Genomic DNA, 27,494 nt, shown 5'->3' on the forward strand with positions numbered 1-27,494 from the left:
ACACGATTTTTCTCACGCGAGTGCAAAACGCATTACAATGTATTGCACTCGCGCGGAAAAATCGCGGGTGTTCCCGCAACGCACCCGCGCATTTTTCAGCAACGCCCGTGTGAAAGAGGCCTAAGGAGCTAAACTATGGAATGGAAGCTCTCATCTCTAACAACTGGATCTGGAGAACCTGAGGGCGCTGGCTGGATCTCATGCCTGGCTGTAAGTCGTAATCATCAACATTAAAGGAAATAAACCCATGAAATCGATCAGTCTGTGCAAGTTTCACTTTTTGAATTGAATTACTGAAACACATTTTCGATGATCCAGGAAAGTGTTAACAGATTGCCCAGCATGGTTACGTCACACTTACTTCCTGAAAAGGAACACAGGCTGAGAAGAGCCAAAGCTTCAGTCGGTGCTCGCTGAGGATCTCGGAGCAGCCATGTCTGAGCTTAAGGTCCAATCTGTCCTGGTAACGGGCTCCAACAGAGGAATAGGCTTCGAATTCGTTCAACAGTTTCTGAGGAGCCAACGTCCTCCTGAGAAGATCTTTGCTACCTGCAGAGATCCCGGATCTCCTCAAAGCCAGGTAACAGCTGAGCTCCTTGGTTCTCACTTGGTCTGCAGAAGATATATTGTTCCCATAATGATGTGAAGGGGATGATAAAATCCTGATGAGAAGCTTATATATCTGGACACATACCGTATATTTTTGAGCGAGCACAGAGGCTCCCTTTTCTCCTGCACTCTGGAGGTTTGCTTAGGGTACTTTCACACTAGCGTTTTTCTTTTCCAGCGATGAGTTCCGTCCTAGGGGCTCAAATCCGGAAAAGAACTGATCAGTTTTATCCCCGTGCATTCTGAATGGAGAGTAATCCGTTCAGGATGTCTTCAGTTCAGTCTTTTTGACTGATCAGGCTTTTCAGAAAACCGTAGCCTGGTGTATTTTTACCTCCGGCCAAAAATCCGGAACACTTTGACTTGAACGCCGGATCCAGCCATTGACTTGCATTAACGCCGGATACGGCGCCGTGTGTTTCGTCAAACCGGATCCGGCTTTTGCATGTTAAACCCGAAAAATGTTAAAATCCATAAATGCGGATCCGTTTTTTCTAATGCATTTTTTAATGCCTCATTCACACGTCAGTGTTTGGTCAGTGATTTCCATCAGTGATTTTTGAGGCAAAACCAGGTGTGGGTCTAAACACAGAACAGGTGCAGATCTTTCTCTTATACCTTATGTCCGTGGAGGCTCCACACCTGGTTTTAGCTCACAATCGCTGACCAAAACACTGACGTGTGAATGAGGCTTGTGATTAAAATTCTGATAAGGATTCAATTGTAACCCGTTTTCACACGTTTTTTCCGGTGACGGACTTGAACGCCGGATTCAAACAACGCTAGTGTGAAAATAGCCTTAAAGGGGTATTCCGTTTATGTCAAATTATTCACAGGATAGGAGATAACTATTAGATTGGAGTGTTTCCCAGCAGTAGGACGCTCGCTGATCTAAGGGCGCCTTCACACACGGCAGATTTTGTGGTAGAAAATTAAGTTCCATTCACCTGAATGGGGCAGCAAGCACATGGATTTCTGCAAGCTCCATTAAGGTGAATGGAACTGATTTTCAGACGCCTAATATTTTGCCACACAATTTGCCGTGTGTGAAGGCGCCTTAAGGCTGGGTTCACACGAGCGGATGCCGTGCGTGGCATCCACTCCGTGAAAGAGTGCCAAGACCCGATGCAGACTGCAGAGGCACGGAGCATTAACATGACTGATAATGCTCTGTGCCTCTCTGTGACCTCTTTACTACGAAATCACAGTTGTCACTGTGATTTCGTAGTAAAAAGATCACAGAGAGGCACAGAGCATTATCAGTCATGTTAATGCTCCGTGCCTCTGCAGTCTGCATCGGGTCTTGGCACTCTTTCACGGAGCGGATGCCACGCACGGCATCCGCTCGTGTGAACCCGGCCTAATAGTTATCCCATATCCACAGGATTACGCCTTTAGTGCTCAATAGAAGACGTGAACGGACACACCTGTGTGTGTGTGTGTGTGTGTGTGTGTGTGTGTGTGTGTGGTATTAGTTCACTCACAGTGGGGGAGATTTATCCAAACTGGTGTAAAGTAGAACTGGCTTAGGTGCCCATAGCAACCAATCAGATTCCACCTTTTTATTTTCCAAAGGAACTGTGAAAAATGAAAGGTGGAATCTGGTTTCTATGGGCAACTAAGCCAGTTCTACTTTGGATTTCATGTGGACTGGGGGATAGGTTTGGTAGTGGGATCTGCCAGTCCACACCCTTCCACTACATGTATTGTCTTTTGCTGCGGTGATCACAGGCGAGGCCTGCTGCGGTGATCACAGGCGAGGCCTGCTGCGGTGATCACGGAGGCATAAAACAACCCTCTGTGAATGAATTAGAAGGAGAAAGGCTGAGGAAGCCTGAGAGGCTCGGTGTGGTCTCAGCCAGGAGGGTTGAGGGGCCACAAGGCTTTGTAAAGCCTGAAGTTTGGGGGGGCCCCAGCGACGCTTACGGAAAGAGGGTCGCACGGTCACAGTCGGGAGGACTTCTGGACCATCTCCCCCCAAGGGTGCTGGTGTGGTCACAGCCTGGTGGCTGCTGCACTGTATATGGCTGAGGAAGTCTATGATTACGAACCCCTGAGAGAGAGAGAGATCCCTTACACTAACCAAACAATAATAAACTATTTAAAAAAGTCAGCAGTAGCATATACAAAGAAAAGAGCCACAATACATGTCATATAGCGGTAAAAAGAAATCCCAATAATGAACCTGATACTACAGTATAGTTCTCTGGGGTCCGTATGAATGTTATTTATTGCACTTGGCCTCTTGCCCCCACTCTGTGTGGTTATATAGATGGGCTTGCACTATGCAGGAATGAATTATTGTTTCCTGATCCTTTTTGGGGCTGGTAATTTGACTATAGTATCTGGTTCATTGTTGGGATTTCTTTTTACCGCTATATGACATGTATTGTGGCTCTTTTCTTTGTATATGCTGCTGCTGCTGACTTTTTTTAAATCGTTTATTATTGTTTGGTTAGAAATTAATGAAGAATAATTTGATTATTTATGTGCTGTGTATTTATAATTTGAGTGTGGCGATTTCACTTGGTCACACACAGTGGTTACCTATAGGAGCCAGTGTCGGTTGGTTTTATTAGATGTGACAGATTTTCACAGTGACCCAGCAGTTTTTCAGTTGCAGTAAGAAAATGTATATTATTCTATATTGTTTTGCATTGCAGATAAATGATGCTATTTCTTTTATAGGAATTGAAAAACTTGTCCACCAAGAACCCAAATATCATAGTGATTCAGCTAGGTGAGTTGTGTCCCTGGGGAGGATGTGTATTTTTGCCTCGATTTTTTTTTTTTGTAGTGTGCACTGCCACGGAATCTGCTCACAGATTAGCCCCATTTGATGAGACTAAGGCCTCATGCACACGGCAGTGTTCCGCGGCCGAGAGCGGTCCGTGGTAACCAGGCCGGGATTCCTGCTGACAGCAGGAGCGCACGGCGTCATTGGTTGCTATGACGCCGTGTGCTTTATGCCGCCGCTGCACTACAGTAATACACTGGTATAGATCATACGAGTGTATCACTGTACAGCAGCGGCTGCATGAAGCGCACGGCGTCATAGCAACCAATGACGCCGTGCGCTCCTGCTGTCAGCAGGAATCCCGGCCAGGTTACCACGGACCGCTCTCGGCCGCGGAAAACTGCCATGTGCATTCGGCCTAAGGCCGAGTTCACACGAACGTGTGTGACCCGTGCCCGTGCTGCGGCCGCTAATTGCGGGCCGCAATGCACGATCGCCGGCCGTAGGTCAGCCGCATCGGATCGCGGACCCATTCACTTTAATGGGTCCGCGATCCGCCCGTTCTGCAAAAAGATAGGACATGTTCTATCTTTTTGCGGAACGGAAGTACGGGACGCAACCCCACGGAATCACTCCGTAATGCTTCCGAGGGGTCCCGTTCCGTGCGGCCGTTCCGCAATACGGCCACGGATCACACACGTTCGTGTGAACTAGGCCTAAACTGCATGTAGCTACATGGCAACCGCAGCAATATTTGACATCTCTGTTGTGTTTTTTTACTATAAGAAGCATAGTGTAAAAGTAAAGTGTGAGGACACACCCTGAACACAGTTCTGTCTGAGACTAGGCAAAAGGTGAGCAATAATCACATTCTGTCTAAAATACCTTGGCAAGAGTCCTACAGTCAAATTCCATGTTTACTCTAGTAGCTTTAACTGGTTTCTGACCAGCAAAGAAAATCCTTACACCCTGCTGATCTTGCGGGTGGTGGGAGTGCACTCCTGAGATCAGCGGCAGTAGTGGGGCTGTATAACTTCTATTACCCGTCTTAGCAGTTCAACCCCCTAAAATGCCATAGAATCTTTTCAGTTCCCCAGAAGTGGGGATAATTTCAAAGAGTAACAAGTACAAAAAACACATGGAAAAAGTTTAATGTTATTAATATAAAAAAGAAAAACACAAAAAAATTAGCTTTTTCCCCATACATATTGCTTTATTATAAAAAAAAAAACTGAAATAAAACCTACACATAATTGGCATCACCATGCCCTGTAAAGTTATCATCATGTTGTTTAATTATCACAGCGAAAGACAAAAAACAACAATGTCAGAATTGCTGTTTTCGACTATTCCTGCTTCCCTGAAGAAACAAAAGTAATAGTCCTATAGACCTCAAAATGGTATCGATAAAACATTAACGCATCCTGCAAAAAGACAAGCCCTCACTCTGTCAATGCAAAGTTAAAAAGTCACGGCTCCAAGAATACAGTGACACAAAAAGTGTAATTTTGACCTACCGTAAATTCTTTCCTTTAGTCCAAAGCGGCACCAGCACCGATGGGGATTTCTGATCCTTCTGAAAGACAGGACAGGAGATGTCAATTAATCTGATTAACCTTTTGGTTTTATAAATACCCCTAGTTCAATATTGCTCATTGTGTATTTATAACGACTAAGGCTACTTACACACTTGCGTTCGGGGTTCTGCTTGTGATTTCCGTTTGAAGGCTCTCACAAGCGGCCCCGAACGGATCCGACCAGCCCCAATGCATTCTGAGTGGATGCGGATCTGCTCAGAATGCCTCAGTTTGGCACCGTTTGGCCTCTGCTCCGCTCAGCAGGCGGACACCCGAAGGCAGCTTGCAGCGTTCGGGTGTCCGCCTGGCCGTGGGGAGCCAAGCGGATCCGTTCAGACTTACAATGCAAGTCAATGGGGACGGATCCGTTTGACGTTGACACAATATGGTGCAATTGCAAACGGATCCGTCCCCCATTGACTTTCAATGTAAAGTCAGGAGTCCCTATTAATATACCATCTGATCAGAGTTTTCTCCAATCGGATGGTATATTTTAACTTGCAGCGTCCCCATCACCATGGGAACGCCTCTGTTAGAATATACCATCGGATTTGAGTTAGATTGTGAAACTCAGATCCGACAGTATATTCTAACACAGAGGCGTTCCCATAGTGATGGGGACGCTTCAAGTTAGAATATACTGAGAACTGTGTAATAACTGCCCCCTGCTGCCTGGCAGCACCTGATCTCTTACAGGGGGCTGTGATCCGCACAATTAACCCCATTGGTGGCAGCGGAGAGTTCCGATCGGAGTCCCAGTTTAATCGCTGGGGCTCCGATCGGTTACCATGGCAGCCAAGACGCTACTGCAGTCCTGGCTGCCATGGTTACTTAGCAATTTTAGAAGCATTATACTTACCTGCGATGTCTGTGACCGGCTGGGCGCTCCTCCTACTGGTAAGTGAAAGGTCTGTGCTATAAGCACTGCAGTAGCGTCTTGGCTGCAATGGTAACCGATATGAGCCCAAGCGATTAAATTGGGACTCCGATCGGAACTCTCCGCTGCCACCAATGATGGGGGGTCGGTCATTTTAATTAGGGGGGGAGGAGGGGAGGCCGCACTGGCCACCAATGAATTTAAAACTGGGGAGGGAGGGGGGGTCTGGCCTCTGCTGCCTGGCAGCACCTGATCTCTTACAGGGGGCTATGATACGCACAATTAACCCCTCAGGTGCAGCCAATACATCCTTGCTTGTTACATGTGCACCTGTATATGTATTAATCCTGTTATTGCTTGTACTCTGTGGCACAGATGTTTAGTGGACATCCCTGCACTTGATGTAGGGCTTACAGTTGATGTGCGTCAGTATGATTATGGTAATACAAAATTTTTTGATAAAAAAAATATGTAACATTTTGGTCACTAAAAATAAGAATCTATTGTAGCATTGATTTTATTTTTGCAGTGTTCACTATTTGAGTAGAAATGTACTAATTTAATATTTTAGGTTGTTTTAGCAGCAATACCTATTATATGCTTCACGGGGAAAAGCAGTTTTGTTAATTTTTTAAATATTTGCAAACATTCTATTCAAGTTTGTTACATTCTTACCCCATCTTCTCAATACTTCACTGCAAGGGGGGTTTGTGCACTAGTATAATACACTGCAATACAGGCCATAGCAACCACTGGCTCCCTGTGATCCCATTGCTAAGTGACAGAGGGTGTCACTTAGGGTCCATTCACACGTCCGTTGTTTCTTTCCTGATCTGTTCCGTTTTTTGCGGAACAGATCTGGACCAGATCTGGACCCATTCATTTTCAATGGGTCCTGAAAAAAAATCAGACATTGAGCTGTCCGTTTTTTTTCAGGACCCATTGAAAATGAATGGGTCCAGATCTGTTCCGCAAAAAACGGAACAGATCAGGAAAGAAACAACGGACGTGTGAATGGACCCTTAAACTGTCAAACCCGTTACATCCTATGGGCGCCAACGGGTTAAACTGCCAGGATCAATCTGTCAGAGCATGAAGTACCTTCAGGCGACATTGTAAATGTAAGGGGCTGAGCAGAAAGGGCTTAAAATCCACCACACGTTCATGATTCCACAGCAGTTACAGGACACATCAAATGGCTGCAGCGGCCTACATCACCCCCGTCCACTCTGGATGTTGACAAATAGAGATCAGAAGACTGAGACCACAACAGTGGACCGAAGGAGCAAGAACCAAGTGGTGGCGAGCAGATATGTATGCTTCCCTTCACAGGCCCGGAGAGGTGGGGAAGGGGGGAGGGGGGTAGCCAAAAAGGCTACCAATGCTAGACAACCCCTTTTAAGCATGGAATCGGCAAACAAATCCTGAAAGCATCTTAAGGCCATGGGCTTATCATACACTGCTCAAAAAAATAAAGGGAACACTTAAACACAATGTAACTCCAAGTCAATCACACTTCTGTGAAATCAAACTGTCCACTTAGGAAGCAACACTGAGTGACAATCAATTTCACATGCTGTTGTGCAAATGGGATAGACAACAGGTGGAAATTATAGGCAATTAGCAAGACACCCCCAATAAAGGAGTGGTTCTGCAGGTGGTGACCTGACCACTTCTCAGCTCCTATGCTTCCTGGCTGATGTTTTGGTCACTTTTGAATGCTGCCGGTGCTTTCACTCTAGTGGTAGCATGAGACGGAGTCTACAACCCACACAAGTGGCTCAGGTAGTGCAGCTTATCCAGGATGGCACATCAATGCGAGCTGTGGCAAGAAGGTTTGCCGTGCCTGTCAGTGTAGTGTCCAGAGCATGGAGGCGCTACCAGGAGACAGGCCAGTACATTAGGAGACGTGGAGGAGGCCGTAGGAGGGCAACAACCCAGCAGCAGGACCGCTACCTCCGCCTTTGTGCAAGGAGGAACAGGAGGAGCACTGCCAGAGCCCTGCAAAATGACCTCCAGCAGGCCACAAATGTGCATGTGTCTGCTCAAACGGTCCGAAGCAGACTCCATGAGGGTGTTATGAGGGACCGACGTCCACAGGTGGGGGTTGTGCTTACAGCCCAACACCGTGCAGGATGTTTGGCATTTGCCAGAAAACACCAAGAGTGGCAAATTCGCCACTGGCGCCCTGTGCTCTTCACAGATGAAAGCAGGTTCACACTGAGCACATGTGACAGACGTGACAGAGTCTGGAGACGCTGTGGGGAACGTTCTGCTGCCTGCAACATCCTCCAGCATGACCGGTTTGGCATTGGGTCAGTAATGGTGTGGGGTGGCATTTCTTTGGAGGGCCGCACAGCCCTCCATGTGCTCGCCAGAGGTGGCCTGACTGCCATTAGGTACCGAGATGAGATCCTCAGACCCCTTGTGAGACCATATGCTGGTGCGGTTGGCCCTGGGTTCCTCCTAATGCAAGTCAGTGCTAGACCTCATGTGGCTGGAGTGTGTCAGCAGTTCCTGCAAGACGAAGGCATTGATGCTATGGACTGTCCAGGAGTTGGCAGATGCTTTAGTCCAGGTCTGGGAGGAGATCCCTCAGGAGACCGTCCGCCACCTCATCAGGAGCATGCACAGGCGTTGTAGGGAGGTCATACCGGCACGTGGAGGCCACACACACTACTGAGCCTCATTTTGACTTGTTTTAAGGACATTACATCAAAGTTGGATCAGCCTGTAGCGTGTTTTTCCACTTTAGTTTTGAGGGTGACTCCAAATCCAGACCTCCATGGGTTAAAAAATTTGATTTCCATATTTTTTTGGTGTGTGATTTTGTTGTCAGCACATTCAACTATGTAAAGAACAAAGTATTTCAGAAGAATATTTAATTAATTCAGATCTAGGATGTGTTCCCTTTATTTTTTTGAGCAGTGTACAATTAAGAAGTGGAGATCCAAAGTTCACACCACCCATCTCTTTACTAAGTGTTAGGAGGGGGATGCATGGCTGTAATATCATAAGATGGAAATATGTGGTTGTGTTAGGCCTCTGTCGCACGGCCTTAGTGCTCCCGTGGCCGTATTGCGGGCCGCATACGCAGCTGTGTGCTTTCTGCATCACGGATGCGGACCCTTTCACTTGAATGGGTCCGCAAATCCGGAGATGCAGTGCGGAACGGAAGCGCGGTAGTGCTACCGTGAGGTTCCGTTCCATGCTTCCGTTCCGCAAAAAAATAGAACATGTACTATGTTTTTGCGGAATGGACGGATCGCGGGCCCCATTCAGCATGGGCCCGGCCAGCACACGGTCTTGTGCAAGAGGCCTTAATCTGAACAGGTATGTTTTCTGCTATCCGGCTTGGTCTAATCTGTGCCAAATGTCCTCCAGTCATTTTGAAAAGGACTAATAAACGTAGGTTCAGCATTGGTGGCATAGGCGCAGCAGTTAGGTTGTTTTACTGAAGATGGTGCCCATTCCATAAGAAGACTTCAGACTGGATTTTACAGAAAGTCCCCTCCTTAAAAAAAAAAAAGCAGTCCAAACAGGCCCGGAGAGGTGAGGGGGGGGGGGGGGTGTATGCAGGACAAAGGGCGGTAATGGTTACATAACTAAATAGTTAGTGCGGCTGAGAAAAGACATGTTCATCAAGTTCAACCAAGGGATGGGAGGGGATGGGAAACCAGAATTCTATCCATTTACATAAGGATTAAAGGGCATCTATGAAACTGTCTGACCTGCTGCATGTACGCTTACATAGTAACATCGTTTATGCTGAAAAAAGACATCTGTCCATCCAGTTCGGCCTGTTATCCTGCAAGTTGATCCAGAGGAAGGCAAAAAAAAACTGTGAGGTGGAAGCCAATTTTCCCCACTTCCTGGATCAACGACCCCTCTCTAGTAGCTATATCCTGTAATATTATTACGCTCCAGAAATACATCCAAGCCCCTCTTGAATTCCTTTATTGTACTCACCATCACCACCTCCTCAGGCAGAGAGTTCCATAGTCTCACTGCTCTTACCGTAAAGAATCCTCTTCTATGTTTGTGTACAAACCTTCTTTCCTCCAAACGCAGAGGATGTCCCCTCGTCACAGTCACAGTCCTGCGGATAAATAGATGGGAGAGATCTCTGTACTGACCCCTGATTACTACTTGGCAGCTGAAAGTATCTGTGCTGGTCAGATGTGCCCGTATTGCTGAGAAAATGATATTTTAATATATGCAAATGAGCCTCTAGGAGCAACGAGAGCGATGCTGTTACACCTAGAGGTTCTACAGGGCCAGGCAGTAAAAACCTCATCACTAGGGATGAGCAAACTTGCTGTTTGCAAGTTCGGGTTCGGCGTACGGGTTCGGATTCTGGGTGAATTACGGTATGGATTCAGTCATCACGGAATATAACGGAATTCTATGACGGAATGCACCTAGGAAGCCTTCAAGAGGCATTCCGTCATAATAGAAGTCTATGGGCAGCATAACTGATCCGGTGGGTTTCCATTATGCAGGAGTCCTTTCCTGCATAATGGAAACCAGCCGGATCCGTTATGCTGCCCATAGACTTCTATTATGACGGAATGCCTCTTGAAGGCTTCCTAGGTGCATTCCGTCATAGAATTCCGTTATATTCCGTGATGACTGAATCCATACCGGATTTCACCCGAAAACCAAACTTGCAAACCGTAAGTTGGCTCATTTCTACTCATCACGCCAGGCCCTATTAATCAAAGTGGACACTGGCATGTTATTCCTGTGGGTACTATCACACTGCTAAAAACTTCTGCACAAAAATATTGGCAGATCAGTAGGCTTGTAAACAATTGGGGTCATTTATCAAACTGGTGTAAAGTAGAACTGGCTTAGTTGCCCATAGCAACCAATCAGATTCCACCTTTCATTTTTGACAGCTCCTTTGGAAAATAAAAGGAGGAATCTAATTGGTTGCTATGGGCAACTAAGCCAGTTCTACTTTCCACCAGTTTGATAAATGACCCCAAATGTGTATTTAGCAATCAAAACGCAAACTATTTCAGCTCTTGCACATTGACTTAAATGGGGGATTCAGCTAAATGCCGTGGATTTGAAATTGGTTTAAATGGGGGATTCGGCTAAATGCAGTGGATTTGAAATTGGTTTAAATGGGGGATTCGGCTAAATGCAGTGGATTTGAAAATGGCAGAAAAAAAAACACATTGTGCACATGGTGTTTTTCCCATTGAAGTCAATAGGAAGCTGTTGGTGGCATTTTGATAGTGGCTTACACTGCATAAAATGTTAGTTCTCAGTGGCAGATTTTATCTGTGTGAACTTAGCGGCATGTTTGATTGTGGGTTTCCATAGAAGTCAATTGGGAAGCAGGAAAACCTAACTCAAGCATTAAGTCAAGCGGTGCCATGCTGTGTTGGTGTAAGGATGTGGGGCAAGGGACCTTAAATGTATTACTCTGATATGTTGCGAATTGTATAATTACTGCAACATCTCACTTTGGTCAGTAGATGGCAGCAAAGGACAAGATGATAAAAGTCTACATTGGAGCTGCCCATCAGAGGAATACTATAACCTATTTAGTTTGCTAAGTTGGTAAATAGCTAATTTATGGGCTGTTTTGGACTTTTACAAGTGTGATAGCAAACTGAATATGCAGGTTTGACACTGCACTTAGTAAATGACTTATTGCATCACACTCTCCCTGTGGAAGCAGAAAGTAGTGATGGATGAAAATCTGCCGGGACGGTTTGCGAACGCGATCAAATGTTCGCGAACCGCAATTTCGCGGCGGGTTCCATTCATTTTAATGGCAAGCGAACCTGAAAAACCTTTAGCTCATATTTGCAGCCAAGAAATACTTACTAGAAGTGGACAAATAGTCCCACAACATGGACAGTGACATACCAGATGTATTATTCGAATTTGCAATCTCCATTCATTATTTTTTTTCAATGCAAAATATCGGTGATATAATTTTCGCGCACGCGCACACCAGTTATAATTTTTTCCAATACCGTTTTTGTCCCTGTGTGTAGCAGAGGGAACGCAGCAAAACCGCAAACAAATGCTGCAGTACCCAAATGCACTATATAGAAAGTATATTATTGGTATATAACACCCCGCTTCTATCAGTTTTTTGGGGGGGCGACTGGTATATCACACCAGTTATAATTATTTTTTCTAATTGCGTTTGTCACTCTGTGTAGCTGCAGAACCGCACACAACTGCTGCACAATACAAATCCACTATAATATGCTTTCTATGTTAGAAAGTATATTATAAGTGTATTACACCCCCTGTACTGCACACCTATCAATAGTACACCTATACCAGTCCTTAAAAGGACTTTTGTGGACCTATCTGATAGCGGTTTTGTCCCTAACCGTCTGTCCCTGTTCCACACAGCAACCTCTCCCTACACTGACAAAAGACTGAATGTAAAATGGCGGCCAGATCAGGTCTATTTATAAGGTAGGGGGTATGTATGTCCATGTGCTGAAACTTTTCAATTGGCTGTCCTGCACCACCTGATGGATGGGTCAAAGTTCTTAACAATGTAAAACAATATGGCGGACGCGAATATCGCCATATGTTCGGCGAATCGCGAACGAGCAAAGTTTGCCGTGAACCGACCGCCGGGCGAACCGCAAGGCCATTACTAGCAGGAAGTGAGCAGACGGAGGCTGTGCTTGGTGCTGGTGGAAACCAGAAGGAAAGATCTCTGATGAATTTGGAAGACAATGGACCTGCTCACGGTGGAGACTGGCGACAGCACAAAGGGGAGGTTTGCAGCGACGATCCCAGGAGTGTCGTGTCTGTAGGATCCAGTTCTGGAGTGGACGAGGAAATAAGAAAAAAGCACCAAGAACTTGCTCAAGGAACTGTAAGTGCGGCTTTGCCGCGTCACATTGCTCCACACTGTTGAAGTAGCATTTGGACATACAATAACGCTCCAAGTACAGTTATATTGCGGTGTACAGGCTGCAAGCTAATGCATAGCCCTAAGGGACTCATATGCTGACACCTTCCTATCCCTCCGGCTGCTCATAGGGTGTTATATGCTGGGAGCTGGAGTACAAGAGACAGACATCATTTCCCTATGGATTACAAATAGTATTGTGCAATACTTGGGGTGCACCCCAACGAGGAACTCGTCCAGGAACATACGAGTGCAGCTAGGCTGCTTAATGGACTTTGGGGAAAACATCACAGTTACTGGTTTATTGTTAGACAGTGTTACATTTACTTTTGGTTCATTCTGTGTGTTCCAATCTGTTTTATATATTCTCAGCTTCTTGTTCACTATATTGTTCAGTAAAATCAACTGCTGGGAAAGATCCGTTGTCTGTGTGGCATTGTGTACCCTCTGTACCTGTGTGCCTAGCCCTCGGCTTTCTTTCATTGGAGATGATCAGCCTGGGAGAGAGTAGCCACACGGGCGAGTAGTTGCTCAAGTACATCAAGCAGAAAACATCTCGATGGCTGTCAACTCGCTGACTCCAACTGGGCAAGGTGGTCAGCGACAATGTGCACAATATCCTGGGCGGCCCTGAACCTCGGACAAATAACACCTGCTCCCTTCGAGACCTTAAAGAAAAACTGCAGTGGCTTGCGCAAGGTGCTGGCAATGTCCAGGAGACTGTCCCTCTTTTCAGCCATTCTCACGGGGTGAGGAACACTCTCCTGGACTTGCAGCGTCAGAATGGTATGCAGCTACACCACTTAATTTGTGACTTTCCACGTGTCTGTACAAGCAGTGGAAAGGGAGGACAAATTACGTTACTACCAGGAAACCCTGTGTATGCAGCTCGCAGCAGCTGACGGCGAGCAGACTGTCTGAAAAGTAGGTCAATCACCTCTTGCCTCCACAAGTAGCTGTTTCAGTCTCAAATTTTTTTCCACGTACAGCGCCAGGCTGAGACCAGTCTGCAAGCCGACTGCTCCCGCCTCACTGCCCAGTTTCAGGCCTACCTAATCTATGGCCAGTCTCTGGCACATGCCCAGTTCCCTGACCCCATAGATTTCTGGGCAGGCAGACTGTAATGGTGGCCTAAACTGAAACAGCACGCTGTTTCTTCTTTCTTGCCCAACCTCCATTGTCATCTCAGAGAGGGTTTTCAGCGCCGCTTTGGGCAGGGTAACGCACAAATGGACCAAGTTGTCCTCCGTCGGTGTCCAAAACATCACTTTTGTCAAAATGAACAATGCCTGGATTCAGGAGGATATTCATCCGCCTCAGCTGGAGGAGTGTGTATAGACTTCGCCCTCCTAGCCTTGCTGGCAGTGCCCCATCTTGCCACTGTTGCTGTCTGTCTGCCTATTATCACGTTCTATATGGCTGCGGCCTGCCGTCATGCTTTTAATGCCTCTCAATCGTCAGTTTACATGTATTCACTTTCCACATGGTTGAAATTGTAAAATTTTTGTGTGTGTGGGGGGGGGGGGATGGAAATTTCTTTAAAGTGCAGCATAGATGTACGTTATCACAGTCGAGGCAAATCTGGAGCCTGCAGTGCATCATGCCACTAATGCCTGAGGGTCAGTTCCGTGTAATCACTTTCCACACAGTTGAAATGTTTAAATTCTTTGGGGTGGGAGGTTAACGCAGTTGAAATGTTAAAAATTATTTGCCCCCTCCATTAAAAAAATTTTTTAAGGCGCACTGGTGCCGCTGAATTTTTGTGGATTACTGCATCAATACTGCCATTTTTCTCACTTTCCACATGGTTGAAATTTTTTTATTTTGTGTGTGTGTGGGGTGGGGGGGGAGGAGTTTAAATTTGTTTAAAGAGCAGCATAAATGTACGTGATTACTGCAACAACACAGACATATTCTCATAGCTGAATGCGATCAATAGATCTCTCCTTGCTGCCGGTGCCCCATCTTGCCACTCTTGCTGTCTGTCTGCCTACCATCATGCCACTTGCTAACCATCAGGTTCGCTCAAGCCACCTTTTTTTTTTTTTAAATCTGGTAACACTGTGTGTGTGTGTGTGTGTGTGTGTGTTTTAAACATCATCGAACCCTGATAAGGCACCATTTTTGGAAGCTTTGAAATATAAAAACCATGAGATATGTGCCGATGTGGTGTGTTTTTAAACACTCTGTATGTTAAAGCCTTAAAATGTGTGTTTACCCATAGCTATGTAAAGTGGATATAAAATATCTACACACCCCGTTAAAATGTCAGGTTTCTGTGATGTAAGAAAAATGAGATGGGACCTATAAACTGTACAACTCAATTGTAAATCAAACTGAAATCTTTTAGGTAGAGGGAACAAAAATAAATAAATAATAATAATATGGTTGCATAAGTGTGCACACCCTTAAACTAATACTTTGTTGAAGCACCTTTTTGATTTTATTACAGCACTCAGTCTTTTTGGGTATGAGTCTATCAGCATGGCACATTTTGACTCGGCAAAAACACTCCAAATCTGTCAGATTGCAGGGGCATCTCCTGTGCACAGCCCTCTTCAGATCACCCCACAGATTTTCAATCAGATTCAGGTCTGGGCTCTGGCTGGGCCATTCCAAAACTTTAATCTTCTTCTGGTGAAGCCATTCATTTGTTGATTTGGATGTATGCTTTGGGTCGTTGTCATGCTGAAAGATGTTCAGCTTTCTAGCAGAAGCCTGAAGGTTTTGTGCCAATATTGACTGGTATTTGGAACTGTTCATAATTCCCTCTAGCTTAACTAAGGCCCCAGTTCCAGCTGAAGAAAAACAGCCCCTTGGCATGATGCTGCCACCACCATGCTTCACTGTAGGTATGGTGCTCTTTTGGTGATGTGCAGTGTTGTTTTTGCGCCAAACATATCTTTTGGAATTATGGCCAAAAAGTTCAACCTTGGTTTCATCAGACCATAACACCTTTTCCCACATGCTTTTGGGAGACTTCAGATGTGTTTTTGCAAAATGTAGCCTGGCTTGGATGTTTTTCTTCGTAAGAAAAGGCTTTCGTCTTGCCCCTCTACCCCATAGCCCAGACATATGAAGAATACGGGAGATTGTTGTCACATGTACCACACAGCCAGTACTTGCCAGATATTCCTGCAGCTCCTTTAATGTTGCTGTAGGCATCTTGGTAGCCTCCCAGACCAGTTTTCTTCTCGTCTTTTCATCAATTTTGGAAGGACGTCCAGTTCTTGGTAATGTCACTGTTGTGCCATATTTTCTCCACTTGATGATGACTGTCTTCACTGTGTTCCATTGTATATCTAATGCCTGGGAAATTCTTTTGTACCCTTCTCCTGACTGATACCTTTTAACAATGAGATTCCTCTGATGCTTTGGAAGCTCTCTGTGGACCATGGCTTTTGCTGTGGGATGAGACTACGAAAAGTTCAGGAAAGTCCAACTAGAGCAGCTGAACTTTATTTGGGGTTAATCAGAGGCACTTTAAGGCTAGTTTTACACGGGCGTTGCGGGAAAATGTGCGGGTGCGTTGCGGGAACACCCGCGATTTTTCTGCGCGAGTGCAAAACATTGTAATGCGTTTTGCATGCGCGTGAGAAAAATCGCATGTTTGGTACCCGAACTTCTTCACAGAAGTTCGGGCTTGGGATCGGTGTTCTGTAGATTGTATTATTTTCCCTTATAACATGGTTATAAGGGAAAATAATACATTCTGAATACAGAATGCAAAGTAAAATAGCGCTGGAGGGGTTAAAAAAAAAAAGAAAAATAATTTAACTCACCTTAATCCACTTGCTGGCGCTGCCGGCATCTCGTCTGTCTCCTTCTGTAGGGAACAGGACCTGTGGTGAGCATTCATTCCAGGACCTTTGATGACATCACTCCGGTCATCACATGATCCATCACCATGGTAAAAGATCATGTGACGTACCATGTGATGACCGGAGTGACGTCATCAAAGGTCCTGTAACTGTACTTAATGCTTACCCCAGGTCCTATTCAACAAAGGAGACAGAAGGAGATGCCGGGCTACGCGATCAAGTGGACTAAGGTGAGTTAAAAAAAAAAATTATTTATTTTTTTAACCCCTTCAGCGCTGTTTTACTATGCATTCTGTATTCAGAATGCTATTATTTTCCCTTATAACCATGTTATAAGGGAAAATAATAATGATCGGGTCTCCATCCCGATCGTCTCCTAGCAACCGTGCGTGAAAATCGCACCGCGCCGCCTGCGTCGGCCTCTGATAGGCTGCCGGTACTGGGCCGGCAGCCTATCAGAGGAACAGGGAAGGGACACACCTCTCCCCTGCTCCTCCGCACAGCCTTCTGTATCGCTGTCCTGAAGACGGCGATACAGATGACTATGGAGATGAGCGCATCCACAATGGAATGCTCATCTCCCTGTGCCCCGCCGCCCCCACCTCTGAGCAGCTCGGGGGGGCAATTGCCCCGTTGCCGCCCCCCCCCCCCCCCCTGGATCTGCCACTGCATCATTCGCTATTGCTGTCATTGTGTTCCAGAGCTTGTAAAGGGGGAAAAAATTATACAAAATAAACTGAGATAAGTTTCCCTAAAAAATGATGAGTCCTTGGAGGCTACAGGCGCTTATATACCAAATTCCAGGGCAATTGGAGCAACTTCGGGTCGACCCGAACCAATTTGGGTCTGAACCAAACTTTTTTTTTTTTAATTCAGCGAACCGGACCCAAAACTCATCTCTAAGGCCTCATGCACGAGACCGTTCTGTGTTCTGCGGTCCGCAAATTGTGGATCCGCAGAACACGAATGGATTCTATGTGTGTTCTGCAATTTGTGGAACGGTGTGGACAGCCATTAATATAACTGCTTATTCTTGTCCGCAAAACTGACAAGAATAGGACGGACAGGTTGTATATTATTTATTTTTTTTAGGACCAAGGAACGGAGCAACGGATGCGGACAGCACATGGAGTACTGTCCGTATCTTTTGCGGCCCCATTTAAGTGAATGGGTCCGCAACCAAGCCGCAAATATTGCGGCTCGGATGCGGACCAAAACAACGGTTGTGTGCATGAGGCCTAACACTGAGTAATTAACCAGCCTCAGAGAGATGTGTGTGAGCGAGCGGTAAGCGCTCGCTATTAGCAATGCAGGGAAGCAGGGAGAAGCTGTTCTACTGTATATAGGGACAGTTATAGTATATAACTATACTACATAACTACTGTATAGTCTATAACTCCGTATATATACACTAGAACGGCTTCCCCGTGCATTGCCAATAGCAAGCACTTACTGCTCACACTTCTCTCCCACCAGTTGGTTAGTTTCTCAGCGCACCGGTAATACCGACAGCGCTGGCTACGCTGATCAGTGAGAATATAAATCTATATATTTATGGTACAGATATTAATCTATTGTCCACTATGTGAGGGCAGAGGCGCAGCAGATCCCAGCCTGTGCTGCACTGTACTGTACTAGGACGACTGATGTGACATTTCTGTTTTTCTAGTATAAATGTACAAAATCTCTAAAACTATATTTGAAAAATGTTTCCTATCTCTCTATACATTAAGAAATAAAAATATGACAGTTAAACTTTTTTAATGCGGGAAATGATGAAATAACTTTTGGTTTCGTAACCTCAAAATAGTTATAGGAAACAAAAACACTCGAATGCCAGATTTAGGCCTCCTGCACACGACCGTAGGTGTCCCGTTGCCGTATTGCGGACCAGATTTGCGGATCCGCAATACACGGGCACCGTTCCGTGTGCATTCCACATCACGGATACGGACCTATTCACTTCAATGGGTCTGCAAATCCGGAGATGCGGAACGGAACCCTACCGAAGCACTACGGAGTGCTTCCGTGGGGTTTCGTCCCGTACTTCCGTTCCGCAAACAGATAGAACATGTCCTATCTTTTTGCGGAACGGCCGGATCGCGGACCCATTAAAGTGAATGGGTCAGTGATCCGCTGCGGCTGCCCCACAATAGAGTTTCTATTTTCAGCTATTGAGATCCGTCATAGGGTCTCAATACGGGAAAAAAAACTACTTCCATTTTGTCCCCATTCATTGTCAAAGGGGACAAAACGTAACTGAACAGAACAGATGCTCCAAAATGCATTCCGTTCCGTTTGGTTGCGTTCTCATACCGGAGAGCAAACGGCAGCATGCTGTGGTTTTCTTTCCATCCTGGGATGCGGAGCAAGACCCACAATGTAAGTCAATGGGGACAGATCCGTCATGACCCACAATGCAGGAGTTCAGAATGGATGCAGAAGGTTGTATTATCAGTAATGGAAGCGTTTTTGCTGAACCCTGTGTGAAAGTACCCTAAAAAAAAAAACAGCCCTAAAGCTTCACATTCAGTTTTCTAGGGCCATTTTTCTGCACTTTGTTTTTAGCACCAACTATAAAAACACCGCTCCAGATGTGACACCACTGCATTTTTGGACCATTTTTTATAGGTATTTCTTTAGGACATGAAAAACATCAGAAAAATGCATGTTATAAATGCAACAAATTAAAAAAATTTACTAAATAAACTCACGCGGGCAGTGCTATTCAGTTATTGACAGCTATGGCTGTATGCACACTCAGACATAGAAGACTGTTAATCACGGAGTAGGACTGCATGAATAAGGCCTCATGCACACAACCATATTTTTTGTCTGTGTCTGATCTGGATATTTTTTTGCAGATGTACTCTGTCATCTGTGTGCTGTCCGCATCTACAGGGTAGTAGCTACAAGGGGTACGGAGGTAGCAGTCACTACTGGGCCCAGGAGCCTGAGGGGGCCCAAAGACCCTTGTGCCACATATGAAGACACCAGTATTGTAAAAAGTGCATGCTGGTCAAGTTATAGCTCTGGCTGGAGGGAAGGGCTTGGGTCAAGAATTTGGCATGGAGGGAAGGGTGCCATTTAAATTTTTACCTCTGGCAGCACAAACGCTATGTGCTTCCTGCCCCTGACCACAAAGTACTGAGGAAAGAGGGGCCCAAGATGAACTCTTGCACCAGGGCCTATGAGCCTTTAGCTACGCCCCTGCACATCCGTATATCCATCCTGCAAAATATAGAACATGTCCTATTCTTGTCTGGTTTTGCGGACAAGAATAGCCATTTTTATATAAATGGCTCTGAGAAAAATGTGGATTGGACATGGAAGGTATTGTTTTTTTACGGATCCGCAGTTTGCCTAAAAGCGGGGATACACATTTAATAGATGGATATAGATTTTTCAGCTGACAGTTATCGCTCCCATCTCCACCATCCACATGGACATTCAGCTTGGTCCAATGTATATGCATGTTCTATGGGAAGAGCAGAGAATGCCGCTGCCAGACACTTCTAGCTGTGTCTTATCACCCAGGAGAACAAAAGCATCTGGTGGAAATAGTGATTTCGCCAATCCTTGTTTATATGGGAGCTCCCTATACACATTCGAGTGTTGGTCGGAACTGCTGTTGCCTTAATGTGGTGAACTTCTCCGGTAATTATGACATTTTACCAAGTGCCAGCAGCCTGCCCCACTAAGCTAAGGATTCATACTTACCTGCTCTGGTTCTCCATGCTGTCTCTGGTGTCTCCATATTCTGGACCCTGAAGTGTTTACATCTGGCATAGCATGGGCATGGCTACCTGCTCATCTGCAGCCAATGACTGGCTTCAGCAGTGATGTGATCGCTGTGACCATGTTACCGCTGAAGCCAGTCACTGGCTGCAGCGGAGGATGTGACCATGCCTATACTGCACCGGAGATAAACAATGCGGGGATCAGAATATGGAGACATCAGAAGCAACACGGAGGACCAGAGCAGCGGGGAGCACAGGATATGCTATAAAAGTTCGACAGATGTGGAAAATTAACCAATATACTCTACAGCAGGGGTCGGCAACCTCCGGCCCTCCAGCTGTTGTGAAACTACAACTCCCAGCATGCATACTTGCTCTGCTGTTCTCAGAATTCCCATAGTAATGAAAGGAGCATGCTGGGAATTGTAGTTTCACAACAGCTGGAGTGCCGAAGGTTGCTGACCCCTGCTCTACAGTATACATCAAAGGGGCTGTTTTTCCCCCCCAAAAAAACAGCACTACATGTGTCCACAAGTTGTGTGTGGTGTTGCAACTCATCTCCATTCACTTCAATGGCCCTCAGCTGTAAAATGGGTAATACTACACACAACCAATGGACAGGTGTGGGACCCTTCCAGTAAGAAAGCGGCCATGTTTTTCTTATCCTGGACAACCCCTTTAAGATTGAGCAACCCATTTTGTTTCTGGTCTCAGATGGACTATGGATTAAACATTCAAGGAGTCAGTCTTCAGTGCTAATTAGTAGCCAAGATTACACGTTATGCCACACAACTTAAAGGGGTTGTCCACTTTTTTTTTTTATATTGATGACCTATCCTAAGAATAGGTCGTCAATATCAGATTGACAAGGGTTTCACTCCCGGCATCCCTACTAATCAGCTGTTTGAAGAGAAAGCATTGCTGGTACGAGCACTGCCTTCTCTTCACTGTTTACCTGCTCGCCGTTGCAACCACATCGGTGGGCAGGTGTAATTACAGCTATGGCGTCACTTCAATGGGACAGCTCTTTCCTGTTCATGCGAATACTACAGAGCTGTCTCTTGGAAGAGAATGGGACGGCTGAGATGTCATTACATCTGCTCATCGCTGCGTTTGCAATGGCAAAGAGAGGGTAGCGCTGTTACCAGGGCTGCTTTCTCTTTAAACAGCTGATCAGTAGGGGTGTCGGGAGTGAGACCCCCCACCAATCTGACATTGATGACCTATCCTGAGGATAGGTCATCAATATAAAAAAGTGGAAAACCCCTTTAAGGCTCCCATGCATATTAAACCATTGTCAGTTGAAATCTAGGACCAGTTGACAATCTCAGCTCCCAGCCTTCAGAAAGGAGTTTCAATGCCCGTTCCTTTGGTTTTGCCATGAGATAAGCTGCCAAAAAAACTGTAAAAAAAAAAACAATTCCTGAACTCGGGTACCACTTGGAACTGAAGCTGAGTTCGGGAAATGGTTTTTTACAGTACAAATAATTTTATGAAGTTATTACCCAAAGTCTCTAGACTTTGCGAAGCAATATCTTCGGCTCATCTGAGCCCCTGCTCCGTACAGTATTGAAACAAAGATTTATGTGAATTGACTTCGGATGTTTCATCCAAAGTCTATTCGCTCACACGTACTATGGGGGAGTCGGGGGGGGGGGGGTAGCTTTCAGAAGAATGAGCTTGTTTGGCTGACGTCTACTGAAGGTGTATGTCCACCTTTCGAATGGCTTTCTGGTTCTCATGGTTGATGTATAGAATAAATATAGGAATATACAATAATGATCTGTTTTTGGGCACAGACAAATACTTTGCAGGAACATATGCCATACATTGATTGCAGCACCATATTTTTCACTGCTTTTCTTCCTCCTGTAGACACCACGGACCCTGCAAGTGTCAGCACCTCGGTGAAAGAAGTAGAGAAACATTTGAATGGACGGCAACTCGATCTTCTGATCAACAATGCTGGGGTCCTAACACACAACAACCTGGAGTCGCAAAACGCTGAGGACATGTTACGCGTCTACAACATAAATGTGGTGGGCCCTATGCTGGTTACACAGGTACCGTCTACATCTACCCTGTACAGTACAGACAGATAAATGATGTACAGTATTTTTTGTATTGGGTTGTATGAAATTTAGTCAAAAAATGTCTGCTCCCTCAGAAACAGCTCCATGAGTTGTGTCCAGTATTGCAGCTTGTGTCCATTAAAGGGGTTTTCTAGGAGTTCAATATTCATTAGCGATCCTTAGGATAGGTCACCAATATCAGTGGGAATCTGACTCCCAGCGGTTTGAAAAGGGCCATGGTTCTCTGGTGAGCTCTGTGGCCTCTTCACTGTATACCAAGCACAGCGCCATACATTGTATAGTGGCCGTGCTTGGTATTGCAGCCCAAGCCCATTCACTTGAATGGGGCTGAGCGGCAAATAGGCCAAGTGACGTCATTGGCCTAGGACGAGGTCACAACACTCACCGTGCACCGTAGTCTCTTCATTTTATGCTGGGGAGCCAGGACCCCCACTTATGACATATGAATGACCTATCCTGGAGATAGGTCATCAATATTCTGCTCCCAGAAACCCCTTTTACCCAAATTTAAAAACTGAAGGCATATCCATAGGATGTTGTACCCCTAGATTCAACCTAATGAGAGAACAGAAGTCCCCTGGCACGTCACTGCTTAGCACGGATAAAAATCTGTAGCCACAAGAACGCCGCAGGTTACCACTGGAAGCGAGGGGATGTGCATTTGACACTGATTTTAGATGTATTTCAGCGTCCACATGAAATGAAGGCTGTGTGAACATACCCTAACACTTCTATTATAAAGCCATACCTCCCAAGTGTCCCTCTTTTTGACCAATGTCCCTTGATCCTTAAATGTCCCTCTTTTTGAACTGGGGAATTAATCTTTAATAAATTTACTAAATTGCTCCTTAGTAAACTATCTTTGTGGTTTCTATCTGTTTATTAGACCATAACTTCATTATTTGGTGCAAATTGGACTATAAAATATCTATAATCCGATGATTTATGTGCTAATATTTAAATGGATATTGCAGTGCAAGAAAAATATTGTCCCGGGGGCTCCACATGCTGTAAAAAAATAAAGGAACTTACACTCCCCTAACCAATCCCCAGCTGCTGCAGTTCTGATGGAGTCCGTAATTATGCTTTGGGCGGAGTTAGGGGCATGGCCCACTATGAAAAAAAATTGTCGCTATGCGTGCCAGCATATATTGTCCCTCTTTGTGATTTTCAAAAGTTGGGAGGTATGCACAGGGCCAACCCTAGACAATAGGTGATGATCACAGCTCAGTTCATCCGCACAGAGCATGCTCACAGCACTCTCCCATAGAAGTCCACAAGTCATCCCTAGATGCCAGTTTCCTATGGTCCACGTGGCTGCTGTAGCAGCTTGATTGCGGGAGTAGCAAGATGGTCCCCCCCCAAAATACAGGGAGTGCAGAATTATTAGGCAAATGAGTATTTTGACCACATCATCCTCTTTATGCATGTTGTCTTACTCCAAGCTGTATAGGCTCAAAAGCCTACTACCAATTAAGCATATTAGGTGATGTGCATCTCTGTAATGAGAAGGGGTGTGGTCTAATGACATCAACACCCTATATCAGGTGTGCACAATTATTAGGCAACTTCGTTTCCTTTGGCAAAATGGGTCAAAAGAAGGACTTGACAGGCTCAGAAAAGTCAAAAATAGTGAGATATCTTGCAGAGGGATGCAGCACTCTTAAAATTGCAAAGCTTCTGAAGCGTGATCATCGAACAATCAAGCGTTTCATTCAAAATAGTCAACAGGGTCGCAAGAAGCGTGTGGAAAAACCAAGGCGCAAAATAACTGCCCATGAACTGAGAAAAGTCAAGCGTGCAGCTGCCAAGATGCCACTTGCCACCAGTTTGGCCATATTTCAGAGCTGCAACATCACTGGAGTGCCCAAAAGCACAAGGTGTGCAATACTCAGAGACATGGCCAAGGTAAGAAAGGCTGAAAGACGACCACCACTGAACAAGACACACAAGCTGAAACGTCAAGACTGGGCCAAGAAATATCTCAAGACTGATTTTTCTAAGGTTTTATGGACTGATGAAATGAGAGTGAGTCTTGATGGGCCAGATGGATGGGCCCGTGGCTGGATTGGTAAAGGGCAGAGAGCTCCAGTCCGACTCAGACGCCAGCAAGGTGGAGGTGCAGTACTGGTTTGGGCTGGTATCATCAAAGATGAGCTTGTGGGGCCTTTTCGGGTTGAGGATGGAGTTAAGCTCAACTCCCAGTCCTACTGCCAGTTTCTGGAAGACACCTTCTTCAAGCAGTGGTACAGGAAGAAGTCTGCATCCTTCAAGAAAAACATGATTTTCATGCAGGACAATGCTCCATCACACTCGTCCAAGTACTCCACAGCGTGGCTGGCAAGAAAGGGTATAAAAGAAGAAAATCTAATGACATGGCCTACTTGTTCACCTGATCTGAACCCCATTGAGAACCTGTGGTCCATCATCAAATGTGAGATTTACAAGGAGGGAAAACAGTACACCTCTCTGAACAGTGTCTGAGAGGCTGTGGTTGCTGCTGCACGCAATGTTGATGGTGAACAGATCAAAACACTGACAGAATCCATGGATGGCAGACTTTTGAGTGTCCTTGCAAAGAAAGGTGGCTATATTGGTCACTGATTTGTTTTTGTTTTGTTTTTGAATGTCAGAAATGTATATTTGTGAATGTTGAGATGTTATATTGGTTTCACTGGTAAAAATAAATAATTGAAATGGGTATATATTTGTTTTTTGTTAAGTTGCCTAATAATTATGCACAGTAATAGTCACCTGCACACACAGATATCCCCCTAAAATAGCTAAAACTAAAAACAAACTAAAAACTACTTCAAAAAATATTCAGCTTTGATATTAATGAGTTTTTTGGGTTCATTGAGAACATGGTTGTTGTTCAATAATAAAATTAATCCTCAAAAATACAACTTGCCTAATAATTCTGCACTCCCTGTAATGTACAAAAAAATCCTGTAATCAGAAAATAAAAATAAAATTATAAAAAAATGTTTCAGCATATGTTTTACCTAGTTAAAAAAGGCGATATATTCCCTTTTAAAACAAGTATCCTTTTGCAGAAAACATCTGACAACAAGCTCAGCTTAAGCCCTTCCAAATGTCCAGCGTACATTAATGGAGGATGCTGAGGCTTTAAAGATGAGCCGGTTCCATAGCCAACAGGTGCCTGACTATTTACACTGCAGAATCCATGATCAGGGACCACTCCAAGCACAGACTTTTAACCCCTTAGATGCTGCGGCTCACTTGTGGCCATGTCATTTATGAGGAGCGGTATACTCCTGGTGACCGAATACCCTTTCCCCAGAGCGAGATGGTGGGAGCTGTGGCAGCCAAAAACCTTCTGACGGCTCCTAGACCTGCCAGCCATGCCTCAGGCAGTACGTAATAGGAATGTAGTGATTTTTACTGTAAACTGCAATGGAAAACTACTGCACTATAAGTAATCTAATGATTGCATGTTCAATCATTAAAAAAAGTTTAAATTAAATAAAAAAATTGAAAACATATAAATTTTAAATTCAAAGTGCTCTTTCCTCATTTTACAAATAATATCACTGCATCCAAAAAAGCTAACTTATACATATACATAAATGTATTTATCCCATATGATTATCGTAAAGAAAAAAAATTCTAAATGGCAAAATCAGTTTTTTGGTCTCTTACCATCCAAAAATAAAATAAAAAAGTGGTAAAAAATTCATACATACCCCAATATGGCATCAACAAAAACTAAGAGCCCCTACATAGATGGAAATAAATTTAAAAAAAGATAGGTATCAGAATTTGATGATGCAAAGAAAAAAAATAAACTTTGAAATTTTTTTTATTTGCAAGTATTAAAACAAAATACAGTATATAAATCTGGCACCGTGACCGTCATAAAAATAAAACCCATAAAGCAATAGCAGAAATTGTTTTTTCTCCCCAATTTCACCCCATTTAGAGTTTTTTCCAGTTTACCATTGCACTAAACAAACTTTAAATGGTGCCGTTATAGAAGTTATAACTTGTCCTGAAAAAAACGAGTCTTTAATACGGCTATGTGAACGATAGAATAAAAAAGTGAAGGCTCTTGGAAAGCAGGGAATAAAAATTTAAAAAATATAAAATAAAATTTATAAAATGGCTGAATCAGGAAGGGGTTAAAGGGGTTGTCCAAGATGATCAAAAAGCTCCCCAAGGCCAAGAATTGTGGTCAAATAATAAAAGAACTCTACTCATCCATCCACTACTTCGGTCCTCCCCCCACAGGTCGTTGTGTACTTGGCTGCAGTGGGGACGTGGCCATATATCCCATATGACCACTGCAGCCAATCACTGGACTCAGTAGTGTACTCTTATGCTGTACAGTGATTGGCTACAACGTTGATGTAGGGCATATGGGCTCATCTGCAACGCAGCCAGGTAAAGCGAGCCCGTCATGGAGAAATGAGGCAGGAGCTCTGGATACAGGGGGGGTACGTGGATGAATATAGCTTTACTTTATCCTAACTCAAGGCTTTGGGGAGCTATTTTATCATTTCGAACAACCCTTTCAAGATTGATATGTTTGATAATCTATGTTACAAGATGTCTGTTAGGGTACATTCACACGACTATATATTATATAAAATGAGAAAAGACCGCAGCACTTCCAATTGGTGAAAAAATGTGAAGTCCTTTATTCATCCACGCAACGTTTCAGTCCGCTGGCTGGGACCGTTGTGCGTATTGCGGCATAGTATAGGACGTGTTCTGTTTTTTTGCGGACAGCATCTGTATAAGATAGAACATGTCAATGGATCCGGAAGAAATGCAGATGCAAAATGGAGTGCATCCGTATTTTGCAGATCCATGCTTTGCAGACCGCAAAACGGATACGGTTGTGTGAATGCTCCCTTATTAGGCTTTGACCTTTTTTATTACTCATGTTTTATTATCATCTTCATTTAGGCTTTCTATCCCTTGCTAAAAAGAGCAGAAGGCACAGGGAAGTCGGCCGTTGTCCACATCTCAGCACTGCTTGGATCTCTTGAAGATCTCCCCCACCTCTTCTCTCATTTCCCAGTCATTTCTTATCGCTGCAGTAAGGTACATATATACATTTACACTTAATGCTAACATACACTGGGGGCTATTTACAATGGGCCAGATGCCAAA

At 44.8% G+C, this 27,494-nt stretch overlaps 1 protein-coding gene across 1 annotated transcript in view; it reads left to right on the plus strand.

Annotated features, from left to right (window-relative positions):
* Nucleotides 1–351: 351 nt before the first annotated feature.
* LOC120981191 (C-factor-like) overlaps nt 352–27,494 on the plus strand; it is a 34,789-nt gene continuing 7,646 nt past the window's right edge. Inside the window, exons 1-4 of the mRNA XM_040410721.1 lie at nt 352–580; nt 3,298–3,349; nt 22,138–22,325; nt 27,288–27,425. Coding sequence (XP_040266655.1) covers nt 434–580; nt 3,298–3,349; nt 22,138–22,325; nt 27,288–27,425 — 525 coding nt within the window. The 5' untranslated portion in view covers nt 352–433. The remainder of the gene's footprint in view (nt 581–3,297; nt 3,350–22,137; nt 22,326–27,287; nt 27,426–27,494) is intronic.

The sequence above is a fragment of the Bufo bufo genome, chromosome 10 (assembly GCF_905171765.1).
Source record: "Bufo bufo chromosome 10, aBufBuf1.1, whole genome shotgun sequence".
NCBI lineage: Eukaryota > Metazoa > Chordata > Amphibia > Anura > Bufonidae > Bufo > Bufo bufo.